Source organism: Cebus imitator, unplaced genomic scaffold (assembly GCF_001604975.1).
Source record: "Cebus imitator isolate Cc_AM_T3 unplaced genomic scaffold, Cebus_imitator-1.0 Scaffold744, whole genome shotgun sequence".
In the NCBI taxonomy this organism is placed as follows: domain Eukaryota; kingdom Metazoa; phylum Chordata; class Mammalia; order Primates; family Cebidae; genus Cebus; species Cebus imitator.
In genome coordinates, this window is record NW_016108059.1 from 387,187 (window position 1) to 408,364 (window position 21,178).

Below are 21,178 nucleotides of genomic sequence, written 5' to 3' on the forward strand. Positions count from 1 at the left end.
CCTCCGCCTCCTGGGTTCAGGCAATTCTCCTGCCTCAGCCTCCTGACTAGCTGGGATTACAGGCACGCGCCACCATGCCCAGCTAATTTTTTGTAGTTTTAGTAGAGACAGGGTTTCACCATGTTCACCAGGATGGTCTCGATCTTTTGACCTTGTGATCCACCCGCCTTGGCCTCCCAAAGTGCTGGGATTACAGGCTTGAGCCACCGCGCCGGGCCAGAAAGTTTAATTATTAAACAAAAGCCATTTTGTTTATCATGTTTTGTTACAGGCTGCAGCGTACTCCTATCAAACTCCAGTGTTTTGCCTTGGATTCTATAACATCAGCCAAGGAAACTATAGGTTACATCATTCTGGATTTAAGAACTGCTCAAGAAACAAAGCAGGTATTGCCCTTTTGATGTTTTGCTAGTGATTATGTTAGTTTATTATTTTCAGTAGATATCAGATTGATGAAAAGGACATGAATACTGATCAATCATAGGCTTGAGCCAATATGGCAGTTCTTTTTTTGTTGTTTTTGAGACAGTCTCGCTGTCACCCAGGCTGGAGTGCAGTAGCACGACCTTGGCTCACTGCAACCTTCACTTACTGGGTTCAAGCAATTCTCCCTGCCTCAGCCTCTCAAGTAGCTGGGATTATGGGCACTCACCACCATGCCTGGCTAATTTTTGTATTTTTAGTAGGGATGGGGTTTTGCCATGTTGGCCAGGCTGGTTTCAAACTCCTGACCTCAGGTGATTTGCCCACCTTGGCCTCCCAAAGTGCTGGGATTATAGGCGTGAGCCACTGTACCTGGCCAGTATAGCAGTTCTTATGTTTTAGTTTATGAATTTGATTTAGCAAATCTCAACATTTTAATTATTTTCTTGACCAAGAACTGTCTTTTTTAAAAAAAAAATCTCTGAACTTACTTGTATCCAAGTTGCTATTACTTGAAGCTTAACATGCCTAACCCCTGAACTTTCCTTTTAAAGGTGGTCGGTCCTCTTCCAGTGTTCCTTGCTTTAGTGAATTGTCACCATTCTCCTTTCAGCTACACAAGTTAGAAATACAAAGTCTTCCTTAACATTTTTCCGTTTCCCTCCTCCATGACCACCTGTTGCAGTTGTTTTTTTTTTCCCTCCTGATCCGTATGCTATTCTGGTTTTCACTGCTGCCACTCCAACCTCAGCCACTATTGTTTCTTACCTTGGCTATCCCAATAGCTTCTTATTGGTTTCCCTGCTTTCTGCTCCTTGCATAGCCGTCAGAGCAAGTGAACTTACCGAAACACACTTGATGTTATCTAATGAGTACCTCTCTGCCCCCCTACTCTCAAAGAAAAGAACTCAGAATCCTGATTCCTGTGATAGCAACTTTTATTACTTAACACGCTGCTGCTTAGGGCTTTTTAAGTGTCCCCTTACCCTTTTGTATGTGACTGACTTTAGAAATCTCCCTTGCAGTTTTTCTGAATGTCTTGGGTCATAATTTTCTTACGGAAAAAAAGGAAAAAAAAAAAATTAAAACAATGTCTTTTATTTTAAACTTTTTTCTTGATTTGAATCTTAAATTGGGATTCTGTGAAGAAAAATTTATCTCTTACTAACATTTTTGCTGCTGGTAGCATTGATCAGTCAGCCTATCCCAAAGTTGGAATAATTTAAAAGAAACTGACATTTTAAAATGCTTAAAAAGAGGACTTGTTTTACCCCCATCCTTGGTACTCGTTACCTCCCTGCCCCTAGATCTTATCCTGAAAAAGTTTTTCCTTCTTTAGTTTTCCCTTTGATTGGGCCCTGATGTTTCTCCTAACCACCTTCTCTCTTATAACGTGCAAGTGTCTGGAAGACACTTCTGCAGTCAGTTTAGTTGCAGAGAAGGTAAATCCTTTTAAGAGGATGGTATCTGAAGGATAAGATCATGTCTGTAAATACTCTTGCCATTCTTTGTCCCCTTGTTTAGTGCTTTAGGACAGTTTGTCAACATATTTGTAATCAAAGTTAGGGAGAAATGGCTTAGTTATTTAAACCAAAGGCTGTATTGCCTATTCTCTCCTGTTTGCCAGCATAAATATTTGCAATTGGACACTACAATATTTGAAGTTCAAAATAATTTGATTTTCTGTAAATAAATATAAACGCACACAAAAAATCCAGATTTATTTTTCTCAGTTATATAACAGAGAAAGTCATGAATTCTCTCAGTAGCTGGAAATCTTTCTTTCAGGCTTATATTGAAAATTATAACGTATTTGTCCTCAGAAATACCACAACCAACTATATTATGCATTTTTATGTTTAAAAATTAGGGTGATTTTTATTTAAATCTATGGTCTATCTAATTCTATTTTACTTACCAAACCTGACTTGAATATGAAATAGCAGTGTAAGCACCATTTCTTATGTCTTTACACAACAAAGACAATATAAGCACGATCTAATATATCTTTATATAAGAAATTATCAGAGTACAAAATGCTGTTTCCATGTATTGAAATGGTGTTCCCACTGACCAGTGGTTCCTGCACAGATAATACATGTACCATGATATTTTTCAGGTTGTCTTGAATACTAGAATTTCTGAGGTTGCTCTAGTGAGGATATTCAAATAATTTAGGATGCTTCGTTCTGTAAGAAGGCTTTTGTTTCAATATCAATTAAGTACCTGGGGTTCGTAATCAACAACTCCACCGTTAGGCCTTGACTTTAGTATTTGTTAATGCTTTTTGTTAACACTAATAAGATTTTCTTTTCTTTTCTTTTCTTTGTTTTTTTGAGACAGGGTCTCCCTCCTGTTGCTCAGACTGGAGGGCAGTGGTACCATCATGGCTCACTGCAGCTTCAATTTTTCGGGCTCAAGCAATCCTCCCATCTCAGCCTCCCAGGTGCTGGGATTACAGGCATGCACCACCATGCCTGGCTAATTTTTTGTATTTTTAGTAGAGACAGATGGCGTTTTGCTATGTTGCCCAGGCTGGTCTTGAACTCCGGGACTCAAGTGATCTGCCTACCTCGGCCTTCCAAAGTGTTGGGCTTATAGGCATGAGCCATCCATCCAAGATTTTCCTCTGCTTATTGATATAAGCAGAACAAAGTAGATCTATGGCAGAAAGAAAAGGAAAAGGTATAACTTAAAAATGTGAGAAGATAGAGGTTAGAGAAGCAGAAAATTGGTAGGTTTTTTGTTTAAGGGATGAAGTAAGATTGGGGGTATAAGGTGAAAGGTAGAAAGAAATACGTTTTCTTCTTTTTAATATTTTACCTCTTGAAGCATAAGAAGACAAGCAAAGGAAACAATCTAAACTTCTATGTAGTTTTTCCAGAGGGAAATTCAGTTGATGGCTTCCTAAGCAGTATTAATTCATTTTGAGAAAATGTGAAAAAACAAATTTTATAGAGGATAAAGTACTGAAAAACTACAGGAAATTTATTTAGAATCATATAGCATTTCCCAATACATTTTTCTCCCTATTAACTATTAGGTATTTTGTTATTTTGTTATTCTCTAGGCACCAAAATGGTACCAGTTGCTGAGTAATAAATACACCAAATTCAAGTCTGAGATACAGATAAGCATTGCTTTGGAAACAGATACAAAGGCACCAGTGGATAGCTTTAAAGCAAAGGGAGCTCCCCCTCGAGATGGAAAAGGTTTGTGCATCATCTACAAAAGCATTCTCTGAGAAGTTCCATCTTTGGACTAGAGCTTTAGGTAGAGGTAGTGTTATAGGGAGATATATGCAGGTTATAAACTGTACATCAGACAATTATTATGACATTGTTACACATGCAGCACTTGTTGCTCTTAGCTCTTGTTTACAAATCTTAGAAATAGCAAAAGTTTTTCCTTATTTGATATGTAATAGAACAAAGCATAGCTTTGTATCGTTTTAAAAATGTGCTACTTAGGACAGTTCTCTTCCTCTGATGAGTCCAGGAAAGCCCAAAATGGTCATGCTGCTATCTAGTTATTAACTCAACTGTAGTTTAACAAAACCATTATGTTTTTTTCTTTTTTAATTAATAAACTTTATTTTTTAGAGCAGTTTTAGTTTCACCATAAAATTGAGCAGAGAGTACTGAGAGTTCTCCTATATACTCCCTGTCCCCACGTACTTGCAGCCTCTCTTGCTATCAACATGCCACAGCAGAGTGGTGATATTACAATGCATGAACATGTCATATCATTCATATCAGTGTCACCCGAGGTCCATACTTTACATTAGGGTTCCCTCTTGGTGTTGTACGTTCTATGGGTTTTGACAAATGTAAATAATTTGTATCCATTATTATAGTATCATACAGAATAGTTTCACTACTCTAAAAATCATCTGTGCTCCACCTATTCATCCCTCCCTGCTCCCAGCCCCTTGGCAACTATTGATCTCTTTTACTATCTCCATAGTTTTGCCTTTTCCAGAATGTCATATAGTTGGAATAATATAGTATGTAGGCTTTTCCAGATTGGTTTCTTTCCCTTAATCATAAGTGTATGTAAGATTGCTTCACATCTTTGCATGGCTTGATAGCTCTTTTCTTTTGAGTGCTGAGTAATATTCAATTATCTGGACATATCACAGCTTATTTTTCCACTCAGCTACTAAGGGACATCTTGGTTGCTTCTAACTTTTGGAAATTATGAATAAAGCTGCTGTAAACTGCTGTAAACATCTGTGTGCAGGTTTTTGTGTGGACAGTTTTCAGTTCATTTGGGTAAATATCCAGGCTTGCAATTGTTGGATCATCTGGTAAGAATATGTTTAGTTCTGTAAGAAATATCCACACTATCTTCCAAAGTGGCTGTGCTATTTGGCATTCCCACCAGCAATGAATGAGATTCTTGTTGCTCCATAGTCTTACCAGAATTTGGTGGTGGCAGTGTTTTGAATTTTGGCCATTCTACTAGGTATATCATAGTACTGCTTTATTATTTTAGTTTGCATTTCCTCAATGACATAGGATGTTGAGCATGTTTACATATGCTTACCTACCATGTGTATATCTTTTTTGAGGTGTCCGCTCAGGTCTTTGGCCCATTTTTTTTGATTGGGTTATTCGTTTTCTTATTGAATTTTAAGAGTTCTTTGAATATTTTGGATAATAGTCCTTTATCAGATATGTATTTTATTTTCTTATTATTTATTTTTTATTATTTTATTTTTTCCCAATATGTGGCTTATCTTCTCATTCTCTTGATATTGTCTTTCTCAGAGCAGAAGTTTTACATTTTAATGAAGTCCAGCTTATCAGTTGTTTCATTCATGGATTGTGCCTTTGCAGGTGTATTTGAAAAATTGTTGCCACCACCCAAGGCCATCTAGGTTTCTCTTTTGTTATCATCTAGGATTTTTATAGTTTTGCAGTTTATATTTAGGTCTGTAATACATTCTGAGTTAATTTTTAGAAGGGTTGTAAGGCCTATGTCTAGAGTTACCTTTTCCATGTAGATGTCCAGTAGTTCCAGCACCATTTGTTGAAAAGACTTTCTTTATTCCACTGCATTGCCTTTGCTCCTTTGTCAAGGATCAGTTGACTGTACTATACTTATGTAATTCTATTTCTGGTCTCTATATTATGTTCCATTGATCTATTTGTCTGTCAGTGCAACACTGTCTTGACTACTGTAGCTTCAAGTAAGACTCGAAGTCACTGTCAGCCTCTGACTCTATTCTTTTTCTTCAAAATTGAATTGGCTATTCTGGTTCTTTTGCTTCTCCATATAAATTTAAGAATTAGTTTGTCAGTATCTACAAAATAATTTACTGGGATTTTTATTGGGATTGTGTTGAATCCATAGATAAACACGTTGGGAAGAACTGACACCTTGACAATATTGAGTCTTCCTATTGTGAACATGCATTATCTCCGTTTATTTAGTTATTCGAGCTCTTTTACTGGAGTTTCATAATTTTCTTCATATAGATCTTACATATTTTGTTAAATTTATATCTAAGTACTTTATTTTTGGGAGTGTTCATGTAAATTTTATTTGTTCATTGCTGGTATGTAAGAAAGCTGTTGACTTTTGTGTGTTAATCTTGTATCTTGTAACCTTGCCATAATCACTTGTGCAGTTTTATTTGTTTTATTTTTTGAGAAAGGGTCTCACTCTGTCACCCAAGCTGGAGTGTAGTGGCATGATCTCAGCTGTGCTCAACCCCCGCCTCCTAGGTTCAAATGTTCTCCTGCCTCAGCCTCCCAAGTAGCTAGGACTACAGGTGCACGCCACCATGCTTAGCTAATTTTTCGTATTTTAGTAGAGAACAGCTTTCACTGCATTTGCCAGGCTGGTCTCAAACTACTGACCTCAGCTGATGAACCTGCTTCAGCCTCCCAAAGTGCTGGGATTACAGGCGTGAGCCACCACACCTGGCCTTTTCTTAAATTCTTTTTTGTTGTTGTTGATTCTTTCCACAGATTTTTTACATAAACATGTCCTCTGTGAACAAAGACAATTATATTTCTTCTTTCCTAATCTGTATACTTTTTATTTCCTATTCTTTTGCATTAGTAAGTCTGTAAGTATGATGCTGAAAAGGAATGGTGAGAAGGGACATCCTTGTCTTGTACCTGCTCTTGAATCCTTCAGGCTCTTCACCATTAAGTGCAATGTTAGCTGTAGGTTTTTAAGTATTCTTTATTAACTTGAGGAAGTTTCCTTGTAATTCTGGTTTATTGAGAGTTTTTATCATTAATAGATAATAGATTTTGTCAAATACTTTTTCTGTATCTATTGATAAGATTATGTGATTGTTTTCTTCATTTGGTTGTTGATGTGATGGATTACGTTAATTGATTTTTGAATGTTGAACCAGCCTTATATACCTGGGATAAATCCCACTTGGTCATGGTGTATAGTTTTTCATCTTTTGAAAATCTTTTTATAGAGATGGGGTCTGCCCATGTTGCCCAGACTGGTCTTGAACTCCTGGGCTCAAGTGGTCCTCCCACCTCAGCCTCCCAAAGTGCCAGAATTACAGATGTGAGCCACCATGCCTGACCTGTAATTCTTTTTACACACTGTTGGATTTGATTTGCTAATATTTTGTTGAAGATTTTTGGATTTGCATTCATGAGAGATATTGATCTGTGTTTTTTGTTTGTTTTATTTTCTTTATTGTAAAGTCTTTGATTTTGGTATTAGGATGATGCTGGCCTCATGGAGTGAGTTAGGAAGTATTCTCTATGTTTCTATGTTCTGGAAGAGACTATAGAGAATTGGTGTAATTTCTTCCTTAAATGTTTGGTGAAATTCACCAGTGAACAACACATCTAGACCTGGTGTTTTCTGTTTGGGAAGGTTATTGATTATTGACTCAATTTCTCTAATAGATATAGGCCTATTCAGATTGTCTAATTCCTCTTGTGCGAGTTTTAGCATATTACACCTTTCAAGGAATTGGTCTGTTTCATCTAGATTATCAAATTTGTGGGCATAGACTTGTTCATAGTATTCCTTTATTATTTTAATATCCATAAGCTCTGTAGTGATACCATCTTTCATTTTTGATATTGGTAATTAGTATCCTTTCTTTCTTCTTTTTTTTTATTATTGAGCCTGGCTAGAGGCTTATTGATTTCATTTATCTTTTCAGAGAACGAGCTTTTGATTTTATTAATTTTTCTCTGTTGATTTCCTGTCTTCAGTTTCATTAATTTGCCCTAATTTTTATCATTCTCTTCTGCTTACTTTGGACCTACGTTGCTCTTCTTTTTCTGGTTTCCCAAGGTGGAAGCTTAGGTGTTTGATTTTTAGATCTTCTCTTCTAATAAACATATGCATTTAATGCTATAAATCTTCCTCTAAGCACTGCTTTCGTTGCATCTCACAATTTTTGTTGTGTTTTGAATTTCATTTAGTTCAAGATATTTTTAATTTCTCGAGATTTCTTTTTAACCCATGTATTATTTAAAAGTATGTTGTTTAATCTCCAAGTATTTGGGGATTTTCCAGCTATCTCTGTTACTGATTTCTAGTTTAGGTAGTCTGAGAGCAGACATGATTACTGTTCTTAAATTTATTAGGGTGTGTTTTATGGCCCAGAATTGTTCTGAATTGGTGAACTTTTTATGTAAGCTTGAGAGAATGTGTATTCTGCTGCTGTTGTTTGAAGTGGTCTATAGATGTCCATTACATCAGTTGATTGATAATGTTTAGTTCAGCTACGTCCTTAATGATTTTCTGCCTGCTGGATCTGTCCATTTTTGATAGCGTGTGTTAAAGTCTCCAAGTTGGATTCAATTATTTCTCCTCGCAGTTCTATCAGTTTTTGCTGCATGTATTTTGATACTCTGTTAGGTGCATTGACATTAAAAATTATTTTGTGTTCTTGGAGAATTGACCCCTTTATCATCATGTAATATTCCTCCTTTCCCTATTAACTTTCTTCGGTTCTGAAGTCTGTTCTATCTGAAATTAATATAACTACTACCACTTACTTTTGATTAGTATAGCTTTTCGTCTATATTTGTTTTTTGTATTTAAAGTGTGTTTCTTGTAGATAACATATAGTTGGATCTTGTTTTTTGATCCACTCTGACAATCTGTTTTTTAACTGGTGCTTTTTAAACTATTGATGTTCAAGGTGATTATTAATATAGTTGCGGGAATAACAGCCTTATTTGTTAGCATTTTATATTGTTTCTCTTGTTCCTTATTCCTTATTTTTTTTTTATTTTAATTTTTTTACTTTTTTAGTGGTTGCCCTACAGTTTGCACTATACATTTACAAATTTCAAATAATGGTATACTGCTTTTACTTTGAAGGTCCACTTTCAAATAAAATTATACTGCTTCATAGGTTGTTGTAGGTATTTTAAAATAAAATATTACTAATCCTTCTTGTTCCTTGTATTACTGCTTTCATTTTAGTTACACAGGAGCACATGCATACAATACACACATGTGCACACACACACATAATTGAAGAACCTTTTATCTGTTAGATCAATTTAAATAAAAGTTTTTATTTTACTTTCATTTATTCTCTGATGTTTATTTCTTTGTGTAGATGTGAGCTTGCGACCCATGTCATTTTTCTTGTCTGTGAAGAACTTTCTAGTATTTCTTGCACTCAGGTCTACTGGCAACAAATGCCCTCAATTTTTATTTGTCTGAGAGTTTTTATTTCTCCTTCACTTTTGAAGGATCATTTCACTGGGCACAGAATTTTAGGGTGGTGGGTTTTTTTTCCTCAATGTTTTTAATACTTTACGCTTCTTGCTTGCATGCCTTCTGAGAAGTTGGATGTAATTCTATCTTTGGTCCCCTAGAGCTACAATTTTTTTTTCCTGTTTGGCTTCTTTCAGTACTTTTTCCTTACCTTTGATATTCTGATGTTTTAATATGGGATGCCTAACAGCAAGTTTTTTTGGCATTTATCCAGCTCAGTGTTTTCTGAACTTCCTGAATCTCAGTAATTATTGCTTGAAATATTGCTCTGTTCCTTTCTCCCTTTTTTCTTCTGGTATCCCCCAATCTGTGTTTATTACACCATTTTTAATTATGTTACAGTTCTGAGATGTTCTGTTCTGTCCTTTTTTTCTTCCTCCTCCCCCAGTCTTTTTTCTCTTCACTTTCCAGTTTTGGAAATTCCTATTGTCTCATCAAGCTCAAAGATTCTTTCCTCAGCCTGTGTCCCATCTACTAAAAAACCAATTCTTATAGTCATTCATTTCTGTTATATTGTTTGTCTCTAGCATTTCTTTTTTCTTTTTTCTTACACTTTCCATCTCTCTGCTGCTATTATCTCTCTGTTATTGTATGCTGTCTACTTTTTCCGTTAAAGCTTTATAAGGCATATTAATCATAGTTAAAAAAAAATTTCTGTTTTGGTAATTCCAACATTCCTGCCATATCTGACTTTAGCTCTGATGCTTATTTAGTCTCTTCAAACTGTTTTTTTTTTTTTTCCTTTTAGCATACCTTGCAATTTTTTGTTGCAAATCAGACATGATGTATGGGGCAAAAGGAACTGCTGTAAATAGGTTTTAGTAATGTAGTGGTCAGGAGTGGGGAAGAGGAAGCATTCTATAGCCTTATGGTTAGGTCTCAGTTGTTTTCTGAGCCTGTGCCCCTTAGATTTGAACTTCACCATTGCTTCTCAGTTTTTTCTCCCCTTAGATGGGGCACAGTGCCTGGAGGGACTGGAGTTGTGAATTCCCTTCCCATGCATGGAAGACTAGAGGCAACTGGAGTTGAGTATTTCCCTTCTCTGAGGTCAGTTAGGCTCTGATAGAACCTGAACAGGTTAGGCTCTGGCAAATAGCTTCTCTCGAGGGCGGGACTTGTTAACAAGAACAGAATTCTCTGTCACGTTTCAGAATGGTTTCTTTTCTCTTCCCTATGCCAGAAGCATGAGGGAACTTTGATATTCACTGTGAGGACCTGGTAGAGCTCCTAGAGGTAAAACTCACAAAAGTGTGGGGCCCCCTTGTGACTGGGTTGCTCTGGAGTTTTTATTTTTAAGGCTGGTTCACAGCAAGCTACCAGCAGTTCATCTCAGTTTAGGTTTTCCTACTTCCTGCATTGGTTCTTTCTGTTCCAAAACTGTGATTCTCTGTAGCTCCCTGTCTGTTTCCCTGGTTTTGGGAAGCAGCAATTTTCCTGAGACCTCACTTTTCTGACAGATCTGTGGAGAGTTGTTAATTTTTAGTTTGTTCAGCTTTTTATTTGCTATTAGGGCCAAGTGAAGATTTCTAAGCTTTATATACCAGACTGCATATTTCTTCTTAAGTGTTTAACAGTCTGTATTTTCTTTTAGGTAAAATGATGGAATTGGATGAGATAGTCTGTAAAGTTCTTTCCTACTCTGCTATTTTGTGATTACATCTGTTGTGTAAACTTTTTCTGTAGAGGAAGAAGATAAGTGTCTTCTGGAAGTCAGAGAAACTAATAGTGAAATTGAAATTATACAATTGGTATTCTGCTATGCTTCAGTCATGTTGCGTGGAATGTCCTAGACGTACGTACGTGGAAAATTAACATTAATAGTGCTGTTTATATTGGCACATATATTCCTTTTTTTAAAAAATTGTACTTTAGGTTCTGGGGTACATGTGCAGATCATGCAGAATTGTTGCATAGGTACACACATGGCAATGTGGTTTGCTGCCTCTATCCCCTCATCACCTACATCTAGCATTTCTCCCCCTGTTATCCTTCCCTGACCTCCCCACTCCCTGGCTGTCCCTCCCTTGGCCACCCCCCGCAACAGACCCCAGTGTGTGATGCTCCCCTCCCTGTGTCCCTGTGTTCTCATTGTTCAACACGTGCCTATGAGTGGAACATGCGGTGTTTGATTTTCTGTTCTTGTGTCAATTTGCTGAGAATGATGGTTTCCAGATTCATCCATGTCCCTACAAAGGACACGAACTCATCATTTTTTATGGCTGCATAGTATTGCATGGTGTATATGTGCCACATTTTCCTTGTCCAGTCTATCATTGATGGGTATATGGGTTGGTTCCAGGTCTTTGCCATTGTAAACAGTGCCATGATGAACATACGTGACACATATATTCTTAGTTCAGTGAATTTATAAATAGTTGTATTGTCCCAAAAGTTTAATTCTGAGTTGAGAATTACCTTTTGAATTGAGAAGATAGAAATTGTAATTTAGTATTTTAATAATAACTGCTTTTCCTCAACTTCTCTTACCAGTACTTCTTCCTTTTAGCCTTTTCTTCCTTTCCCAACCTTTATATATTAAAGAAATCTTCTCATTCTGTACACACTCTTCAAATGCAATCTTATTTATTTACCAGGCATCAGTCATATTCTTCTGTGCCAAAGATCCCAACTTAGGCCTTTGGACCCAAATATCACTTGCCTCCTGGACATCTTCATTTGGATGGCCTCTAGGCCATCTGATTTTAGATGTAGCTTATGTGTCTTTGGCAGTATGTAAGTGTGTTCTCAACCATAAACCCGAGATGGGCAAATTGAATTTCAGTGATCTGTTTGCCAAAATGGCATAAATTGTAAGTAGTGAAGTCAGGATACAAACTTGGAAGTCAGATTCTAGAGCTTTTATTATTTTTTCCCTCAGTAAAAAAAAAAAAAAAAAAAAAAATCTAAGAATTTTTTCTGTTGTGAAACAATCTCACTCTTCCCCAAAAGTTGGAAATATGTTATGAAGAAGAATATTTTTCCCCGAACTATTTGAGAGGAATTTGCTACCTAATGCACCTGAATATTTGGAGTGTTTATTAGAGCATTCTCCTACATAACCGTGATATATCCGTCAGAACTGAGAAGTTTATTTCAATGTATTAACACATGTAACCTCACTGCATTAATGAAATCCAATCAATGGATCCATTACTACCACCTAATTTTGTTCCAGTTTTGTTTTACCAATTGTCTTTTCCCAATAATTTACTTTATAGGAAAGGCATTTAGTTTAGAATTAGATGTTACATTTAATTGTTATATCTGTGTATTCTGAAATAGTTCCTTGATCTTTCCATGAACTTGAAATTTTGAAGACTGCAGGCCACTTAATTTGTAGAATGTTTCATGACTTGAGTTTGTCTGATTTTAGATGTAGCTTATGCACGTTTGGCAGAAATAGCCCAGAAGAGATGCCACGTTCTTCCCATTGCATCAGGTGTTGCACGATTTTCATTTGTCCCATTACTGTTGATGCTCACTTTGATTACTTGATTAAACTGTTGTGTGTTAGTGTTCTCAACTGTTTTTTTCCTTTGTAATTAATAGCTCTTTTATGGGACAGAAATGTGAAATCATGAATATATTCCATTTCTCATTAGAGCTTCAATTTATTCATTTATTTATATCAGTCTGAATTTATAGTTTTCTCTTTTTATTTAGTGTTTTACAATATTTAACTACCCTTAATTATTTGTCCCAGATTTGGGCAGCCACTTCAAGTTGCTTTTGTTTCCTTTTGAATGTCTCCATGATTTTTTGAGCTTTTAAAAAAAATATTTTCTGGTACAAGAAGATGTTCCAAGCTCATCTTGTGCTTACCCTGTCTCAGCCCTGGATTCAGCCATTTCTCTAAGGAACCCTACTTCCTTTTAGTAAAGAATGATGTTTAGAAGTCAAGATCTAGGTGCTAGGTATGTTAGCTGATACTGAGGTGTCACTGTTCCCAGGCCCTTTCAGTAGACAAAGTGAGGGAATATGTGCATATGTGTGTATACACATGCATAAATACATACACACATTTGTATATATACATACTGTCTTACCTGTTTTGTGTTGCAGTAATAGAGTACTACAGACTGGGCAATTTATAAACAACAGACATTTATTTCTCGCAGTACTGGAGGCTGGGAAGTTCAAGATCAAAGCATTGGCATCTGGTGAGGGACTTTGTCTTGAATCTTCACATATTGGAAGGCCGAAGAGCAAGAGAGGAACTCTCTCCACCAAGCCCTTTCATAAAGGCACCTGATCTCATTTATTAGGGAGGAGCTCTCTTGACCTAATCACCTGTTTAAGACCTTATCTTGTAATACCATCACATTAGCCATTAAATTTCAACATGGGGGTTTTGGAGGGAACACACTGAAATCATAGCATATATACACCATTTTGCTTATATTTATCAATATACATTGAACAGGGCCAGGCACAGTGGCTCACGCCTGTAATCCCAGCACTTTGGGAGGCCGAGGCAGGTGGATCCCTTGAGGCCAGGAGTTTGAGACTGGCCTGGCCGACATGGTGAAACCGTGTCTCTACTAAAAATGCAAAAATTAGCCTGGCTTGGTGGCACAAGTCTGTAATCCCAGCTACTCAGGAGGTGAGGCAGGAAGATCGCTTGAACCTGCGGGGTAGAGGTTGCAGTGAGCTGAAATCCACTCCAACCTGGGTGACACAGCAAGATTCTGTCTTAAAAAAAAAAAAATATACATATATATATATGTACACACACATATTCATATAAATATATGTGTATATATACATACATATATATATGAATGAGATACCTGAATTGATGTTGTTCTAGATATATATTGAATTCAGATTCAATACCTGAATTGATGCTGTTTTATATATAGATATAGATTGACACTTCAATATATATATAGTCAATCCAGATTGACACCTTCAATTCTATTCCAACACTAAAGATTTATTCTGTTTTCACCTTCAACCTGTTTGTAACTCCCTTCTGTGTCAGTGAGAACATGTCATACTTATTTTAACTTCTAAGCTCTATTGGCCTTACTATATAATGGCTACCTTTATTAAAGTGATTAATGGGTCGGAGGCTGTGCTAAATGCTTTGCTTTCATTATTTAATTTGATCTTTCAACAACTCTATAAAAGCTTTCTAGAAAAAAAAGGAGACTAAAAGAGATGGATTTAGTTTCCCTATATGACAAGTGAAGGACAGAACTGGGATTGGAACCTTACTCTATGTGACTCTGATGTCTGTGCTCTTAATCACACTGTTTTTAGCCACTGCTACTGTAAGCGCAACTCTTTAGGATTAACTCCTAGACGAAGAATTGCTTGTTTATAGGGTATGCACATGTAAAATTCTGGTAGGCCCTGATACATCACCCTCTAATAGGTTATGCTAGTGTATACCTGCCAACGCTGAGAGCACTCACTTTCCTGAATTCTCCGTGACATTGGATATTATCTATTATTTTAGTTGTGTATGTTTTTTATTTTTTTAAATCAATTTGAAAAACCCTGTCCCTCTTCAGTCTTCTCATACTAAAGCCTATTTGATTATGTCAGTTTTCTTCTCAAAAATTTTTCATCATTTTCTCTTATGAGAAAACTATCCAAAAATGTTTCTGGATAGCATACAGAAAGGCAGTATGATATGGCCTCTGCTTATCTCTCCAGTCCCACCTCCTTCTGTTTGTCGGTTCTCGCTCTGTGATCTGGCACTGTATGCCTATTTCAGTTTTCTCACCACATGCTTTCTCTTGCTTGCTTCTGTGCTCTTGTACATACTGTTCTTTCTGTCTAGAACTTTTTTTTTTTTTTTACCTCTCCCATTCCCTGTTCACACTTTTCTTCTTAGCCACATCTAGCTTATTCACTTTCTAGTTTAGATTCACTGTAAAATCTGTGTTAGATGCCTTTTCTATGTGGTTTGTTACCTTAAGGTTTTAAAAATGTTGCTTCAGAATTTTACTTTTATGTACAGAAAAGAAAATGCTGGTTAATTAAGGTTACTTTGGTGAATATGTAAGAAAGTAAGGGAAACATTATTATTAGTATTAACTGTATTCATGAAATCACCAAGCAAATTGAAAAATATAATCAGTTTAAAAAATCTTATAATGGTTTATGACAAACTACAATGTAGTTTCATTGTGTTTTTCTCCGTAAAGTACCTGCCATCCTGGCTGGACTCGACCCCAGGGACATTATGGCAGTGCTGAATGAAGAGGGAGGCTACCATCAGATTGGACCAGCAGAATATTGCACTGACTCCTTCATTATGTCAGTGACCATAGCATTTGCCACCCAGTTGGAACAGGTGAGACTTTCCATGAGATTGGTGACTAATGAAGAATTTGAAAACACTATGTAAAACATTTTACCTTCCAGGTATTAAAAAGATTTACAGGTAGACCTTTTTTTTTTTTTTTTAACTTTTGAAAAATGACTTCATAACAGTTTTCTTTTATACTAGAAAGAAAACTTTCTAATTTAGGAAAAGAATAGATTTTGATTATCTTGATTGTACGAGAATAAATTAAATCTCTCAGGATTTAGGAGAATGACCATCAGTTAACATTATTTTCCATTGTACTGTGTGGCATTGTAAGGACTGACACGAAAGGATTTTTAGATTTGTGAATAATTTACTTTTTGCAGAAACTTAAAATGTAAAGAATACTTTCTTCCAGTAGTACTTAATGCCTATAGTGTTTGGGGTTCTATTTTACCTTGTTTATAAACTGACAAATTAAGGTGTTACTATCATGGATGCTAGCAGAAGACACAGGTTCTAGATCAGAAACAAAGGAATTTATTACCCTCAGCACAGCAAGAATATGAATATTGGTATATTTCCTTCAGTTCCCCTTACTCCAAGTCCCATGGGGACTACACAGAGGGGCCCAGGTCATTGCTTTGCACATTAGTGGGTTTTATCATAGCTGAGGAAACTGAATTTGAGGAACCTGCTACTTTTATTATAAGCAGTAAGCAGGCCTGGTCTTTGTCCAGGAAGACACATTACCTTATCTCTCAAGTTGCTTAAACAACCCTGGGAAATGGTCTGAGTAAAAGAGTGGTTCGGGCCTTGCAGTCTTGGCGTACTCTGCAAGAATGTGCAGGGATGCTCAGGGCTCATGGTAGATTGCCTTCCCAACAGTGGCTCAGCACAAGGGTAGCTGTTATTCCATTGCCTTTCTCAAGTTGACTTCCCTTTTTCTTTCCCTCCTCTGTGGTCAACTTGGTTTTACAAGTCTACTTTTCTTGACATTATGTTGTTCTATAGTAGCGGAAATAGTTAATACTTATAAAAATAGATAATATGGTTTTTGACTGTAAAATTTTTTATCAGATTATTCCCTTCCCCGCTTTTTTCCCTAAGAGACAAGTCTTTGTCGCCCAGGCTGGAATGCCTTGGCATAATCATAGCTCACTGTAGCCTTGAGCTCCAACAGTCAATTGATCCCTCTGCCTCAGCCTCCTGAGTATCTGAGATTACAGGCATGTGCAATCACACCCAGCTAATTTTTAAATTTTTTAAAGAAACAGGGTTTCTCTATGCTGCTCAGTTTGGTCTCGAACTCCTAGCCTCAAATGATCCTCCTGCCTCAGCCTCACAAGGTACTGGGATTATAGGTGTGAGCCACCATGCCTGGCCTTATTTACTTTCTTAAAGGAACAAAATGTCCATATAATCCACATTCACAAATGAAATATGCAATTAGTGGCCACATTATTATTTGACTTGCAAGGTACATCAGATAAAGATTTTTTTCAGGAATGTGTTTACTTTGTCACACTGAATTCATGCCCACTATATTAAAGAAATTTGTGTTCTTTGAGCATTTACTCTTTCTCTCCTAATTTGGTACTGTACTTTCCTCATTGGTACATATGTACTTTCACCTTTGTATCAGTTTCCTTATTTTTCTTCTTCTCTTCTTACAGCTCTGCTTGTGGATTGTTATAGCTTAATATGCCACTCCAGTTGCAGGGAAAGCCAGATATCTATTGTCTTTTTATTTATTAACCGCATCAGAACACTCTTGTCCACATGTCAGATAATTAGGAATGTACTGTATTTTTACTGTGTTGTTAACACATTTGCAAAGCATTTTATTTTTTAATTTTATTTTTTTGAGATGGAGTCTCACTCTTGTCACCCAGGCTGAAGTGCAATGATGCAATCTCGGCTCACCGCAACGTCCACCTCCCCAATTCAAGAGATTCTCCTGCCTCAGCCTCCTGAATGGCTGCGATTACAGGTGCCTGCCATCATGCCCGGCTAGTTTTTGTATTTTTAGTGGAGACGGAGGTTTCACCATGTTGGCCAGGCTGGTCTTGAACTCGTGACCCCAGGTGATCCTCCCACCTTGGCATCCCAAAGTGCTGGGATGACAGGCCTGAGCCACCATGCCTGGCTGAATTTTAAATCACTGTTTTAACATTTTTATCCTCCTTAGGGAGGCATAATTGTTCCTATTTATTGATTAATTACTGTATAATGCTCTGTATAATAGACACTGTGCCACCACTCTGCATATTTTGTATTTAATCCTACCACAATCTTGAGTTATTTTCATTTTAGAGATAAGGAAACCAAGTCTTGGGAAGATCTTACAGCTAGTTAATGCCCCAAGTATATCTGACCACGTGATCAGTTTTAATATTCTCTTGTTCCCATATAATGCTCTCTTGCCTCTTAATGAGTTTGGAATAAGATAGATTTGAGTTGGAATCTCATTCACAGTATTTACTAGCACCTTCAACTTAGGCAAGTTAATCTTTTTGAGGCTTGATTTTATAGTTATATAGTGGTGATAGTACTATCTTTTCAGTTGTACATGAGGAATGAGGCAATATTAGTAAGGTACCTACCATATAGTTTGTGAGAAGCTACATTTGTATGGTAAAGTTTCCCGTGGGTAATTGACCTATTGAGTCTGTAACTCTTAAAAACCAGTATAATACAGTTCTTGATAATACAGGTAACTTACTGGGACAAATTACTATTTCAGTTTAGTTTTAAAAAAAAACAATACAGGTTAATGTCTGGCAGACTTCTTGCTATCTCTATAAAAAAATTAAGCCAGATAGATTCCTCAGAATGTTAAACAGAATTACCGCATGACCAGCAATACTACTCCTAGGTCTATACCCAAAAGTATTGAAAACAGGTGTTCAAATAAAAACTTGTATGTGAGTGTTTATAGCAATACTATTCATGATAGCCAAAAGGTGAAAACTTTTGGCTATCAAAAGGTGAAAACAGATGCCCAGATGAATAGATAAACAAAGTTTGGTATATCTACACAATTAAATGCAATTTAGCTATCAAAGTACTACTACCTGTGGGTGGTTGTGGCACACACCTGTAATCCCAGCTACTCAGGAGCCTGAGGCCAAGACGATCCCTTGAGTCCCAGCAGTTCAAGACCAGCTGGGACAACATAGCAAGACCTCCATCTTAATATTAAAAAAAAAAAAAAAAAAAAGGAATGAAGTACTGATACTTGCAGCAGCATAAAGGAATGTTGGAAACAAACATGCTAAGTGAATGAAGACAGACACAAAAGGCCACACATTGTATGGTTCCATTTATATGAAACGTCCACAATAGACAAAAGTTCCTACGAGCAGATTTGTGATTTCCAGGGACTTGGGGCAGGAGAGTATGGGTGGTGGGGTGTTGCTGCTTAATAATTGTATTCTTTATGTTTGGGATGAAACTAGCTGTTTAATTTTTTCCTCTCAACTTATTCAAAGGCAGTGTGAGAAAGCATCTAGTAATAAACAAATTTGCAAAACTTTTCAGATGCAAATCAATGACTTAGCACATGTTACTATAAAGTTTTAGTAGAATGGACGATTAAGTTTGGAGATGGAAGACTGGCTAGTGATAATCTTGCTTCCTTCTTTTCTTAAATATTGAAAGTTAAGAGTCGGAAAAAAATGTAGTCTTGAAATATCAGGATAATAAAGAATTTTTAAAAGAATTTCTTTCCATAATGGGAATAACTTAGAATTAAATATACTGTGAAATATATAAGGGTCTTTATTTCTTAATAGTTTTATTGCTTTGTGATTATGAAAGAAAGTGAAAGAAAATGAAAATCTTTTCTAAACTTTTCCAGAATAATCACTCTTATGGATAGTGTGTTTTTCCCCAGGTATTTTCTATTCTCACTTAACAGCTCACTGTGTGCTAGGCATTGTTGTAGCCATGACTATGTATCTCTTTTAATCCTACCAACAACCCTAAAACAAGTGGATACACACAGTGATTATGTAATTTTTCTAAAGCTTTACAGTAAGTTATTAATGGAACCAGAGTGGGCTTTGGGATCCGACTCCAGAATCTGTGATCGTAACAATTCTAAGTGCATAGATATGTATACGTCCATATGATTAAAATCTACTCACTTAAACATGAATACATTTTACAGTGTGGGATTAAAATAACTTACATTTATTATGTGTCTGGTATTGTGCTATTATAATCTAAGTGGATACTACGTTTATTTTCACAAACTATATAAACTATAAACTATTTGTTTTTTTTTTTTCTTTTTTTTTTGGTAATTTTTTTAAACCAGCAGTATGTCTTAGAGCAGGGATCCCCAACCCTCAGGCTGTGGAATGGTACAGGTTTGTGGCCTGTTAGGAACCAGGCTACATAGCAGGAGGTGAGCAGCAGAGAAGCAAGCATTATCCCCTGAGCTCTGCCTCCTGTCAGATCAGTGGCAGCATTAGGTTTTCATAGGAGCACGAAGGGATCTAGGTCGCATGCTCCTTATGAGAATCTAATGCCTAATAATCTGAGGTAGAACTGTTTCCTCCTATAACTGTTCCCCCACACCCTCCTGTTTGTGAAAAAATTGTCTTCCATGAAACCAGTCCTTGGTGCCAAAATGGTTAGGGACTGCTGTCTTAGATAACTTTCAGTTAGTATGTTATTATTTAGCAGCCATGGTGTATGATAATTATATTTAAGCCATCCCCTATTGATGAACACATTAAATGTTTATAGCTTATTGTTTAACAATATGCTAGTAAACATTAGGGGTCTGTTAGAAGATACTTTATGTTTTGTAGGAGAGGAATCCCATCTCTTAGTCATATGTAGCCATGAAACTATCACCTCTGAAAAGTAATGCTCGTGGTACAAAAGGCGTTTTTTTGGTGTTAATTCGTAGGCCTCTAAATTTTGACAGAATAGCTAAAAACTTTATCGGAGACCTTAACTAAGATGTTATATATTAAATAGCCTGCATTAAATTTTTTAAAAACCTTTTCTCATTTGTAACATAGAGCCTCTGATGGCTGAGTAAGGATAAGATGAAATAAAATATGTGAAAATAAGGAAAGCTCAGTTTGAAATATTTAACCTCTTTCTTCTAGTTAGAACTTTCACATATTCTTTCATGGACCAGTTGAATGCAATGAAAACTTTAAAACAACATGAATCTATAAAGTATTTTAGACTCTGCTTTTCTAAGACAACCCTTTAAAAAATTAAACTAGTAATTTAATAGTAATTTGGCAGAAATTCAGACATTTTATTTGAGGGGTTAATTTTAAGACATCAAATAAAAAATCAACATTTTAGCAAATATTTTGGGAGTGCAATAGATGCACAAGCCTGTTTAGTGGTTTAGAAAGTAATACTGTTTTCTTTTTCCGGAAATGTTTAGTTAATTCCATGTACCATGAAACTTCCAGAAAGACAGCCTGAGTTTTTTTTTTACTACTCTTTACTGGGAAATGATGTTACAAATGAACCCTTCAATGATTTGATCAACCCTAACTTTGAGCCAGAGAGAGCATCGGTTCGCATCCGCAGCAGTGTAGAAGTTCTTCGTGTTTACCTGGCTCTTCAGTCTAAACTACAGGTAAGTACTGCAGCAAACGTTTTTAACTGGAGGTGGTCTTTTAAGCGTTAATTTAGTACCTAAACTAAACTAGAGTTTAGTACCTAAACTTAATTCTGTTTCAGTAGTAGGGGTTATCTTTCTGCCACGTCTTCTAATTT

The 21,178-nt window shown here is 36.3% G+C and overlaps 1 protein-coding gene across 3 annotated transcripts in view; it reads left to right on the plus strand.

The window, feature by feature from the left end:
* CEP120 (centrosomal protein 120) overlaps window positions 1–21,178 on the plus strand; it is an 80,769-nt gene that overhangs the window by 6,711 nt on the left and 52,880 nt on the right. For 2 of the 3 annotated variants that reach the window (XM_037735187.1, XM_017519438.2), the window contains exons 4-7: window positions 272–386; window positions 3,494–3,635; window positions 15,315–15,463; window positions 20,841–21,038. In XM_037735187.1, coding sequence (XP_037591115.1) covers window positions 272–386; window positions 3,494–3,635; window positions 15,315–15,463; window positions 20,841–21,038 — 604 coding nt within the window. Of the gene's footprint in view, window positions 1–271; window positions 387–3,493; window positions 3,636–15,314; window positions 15,464–20,840; window positions 21,039–21,178 lie in introns of those variants that run through there. The other variant, XM_017519440.2, reaches the window with a different exon arrangement.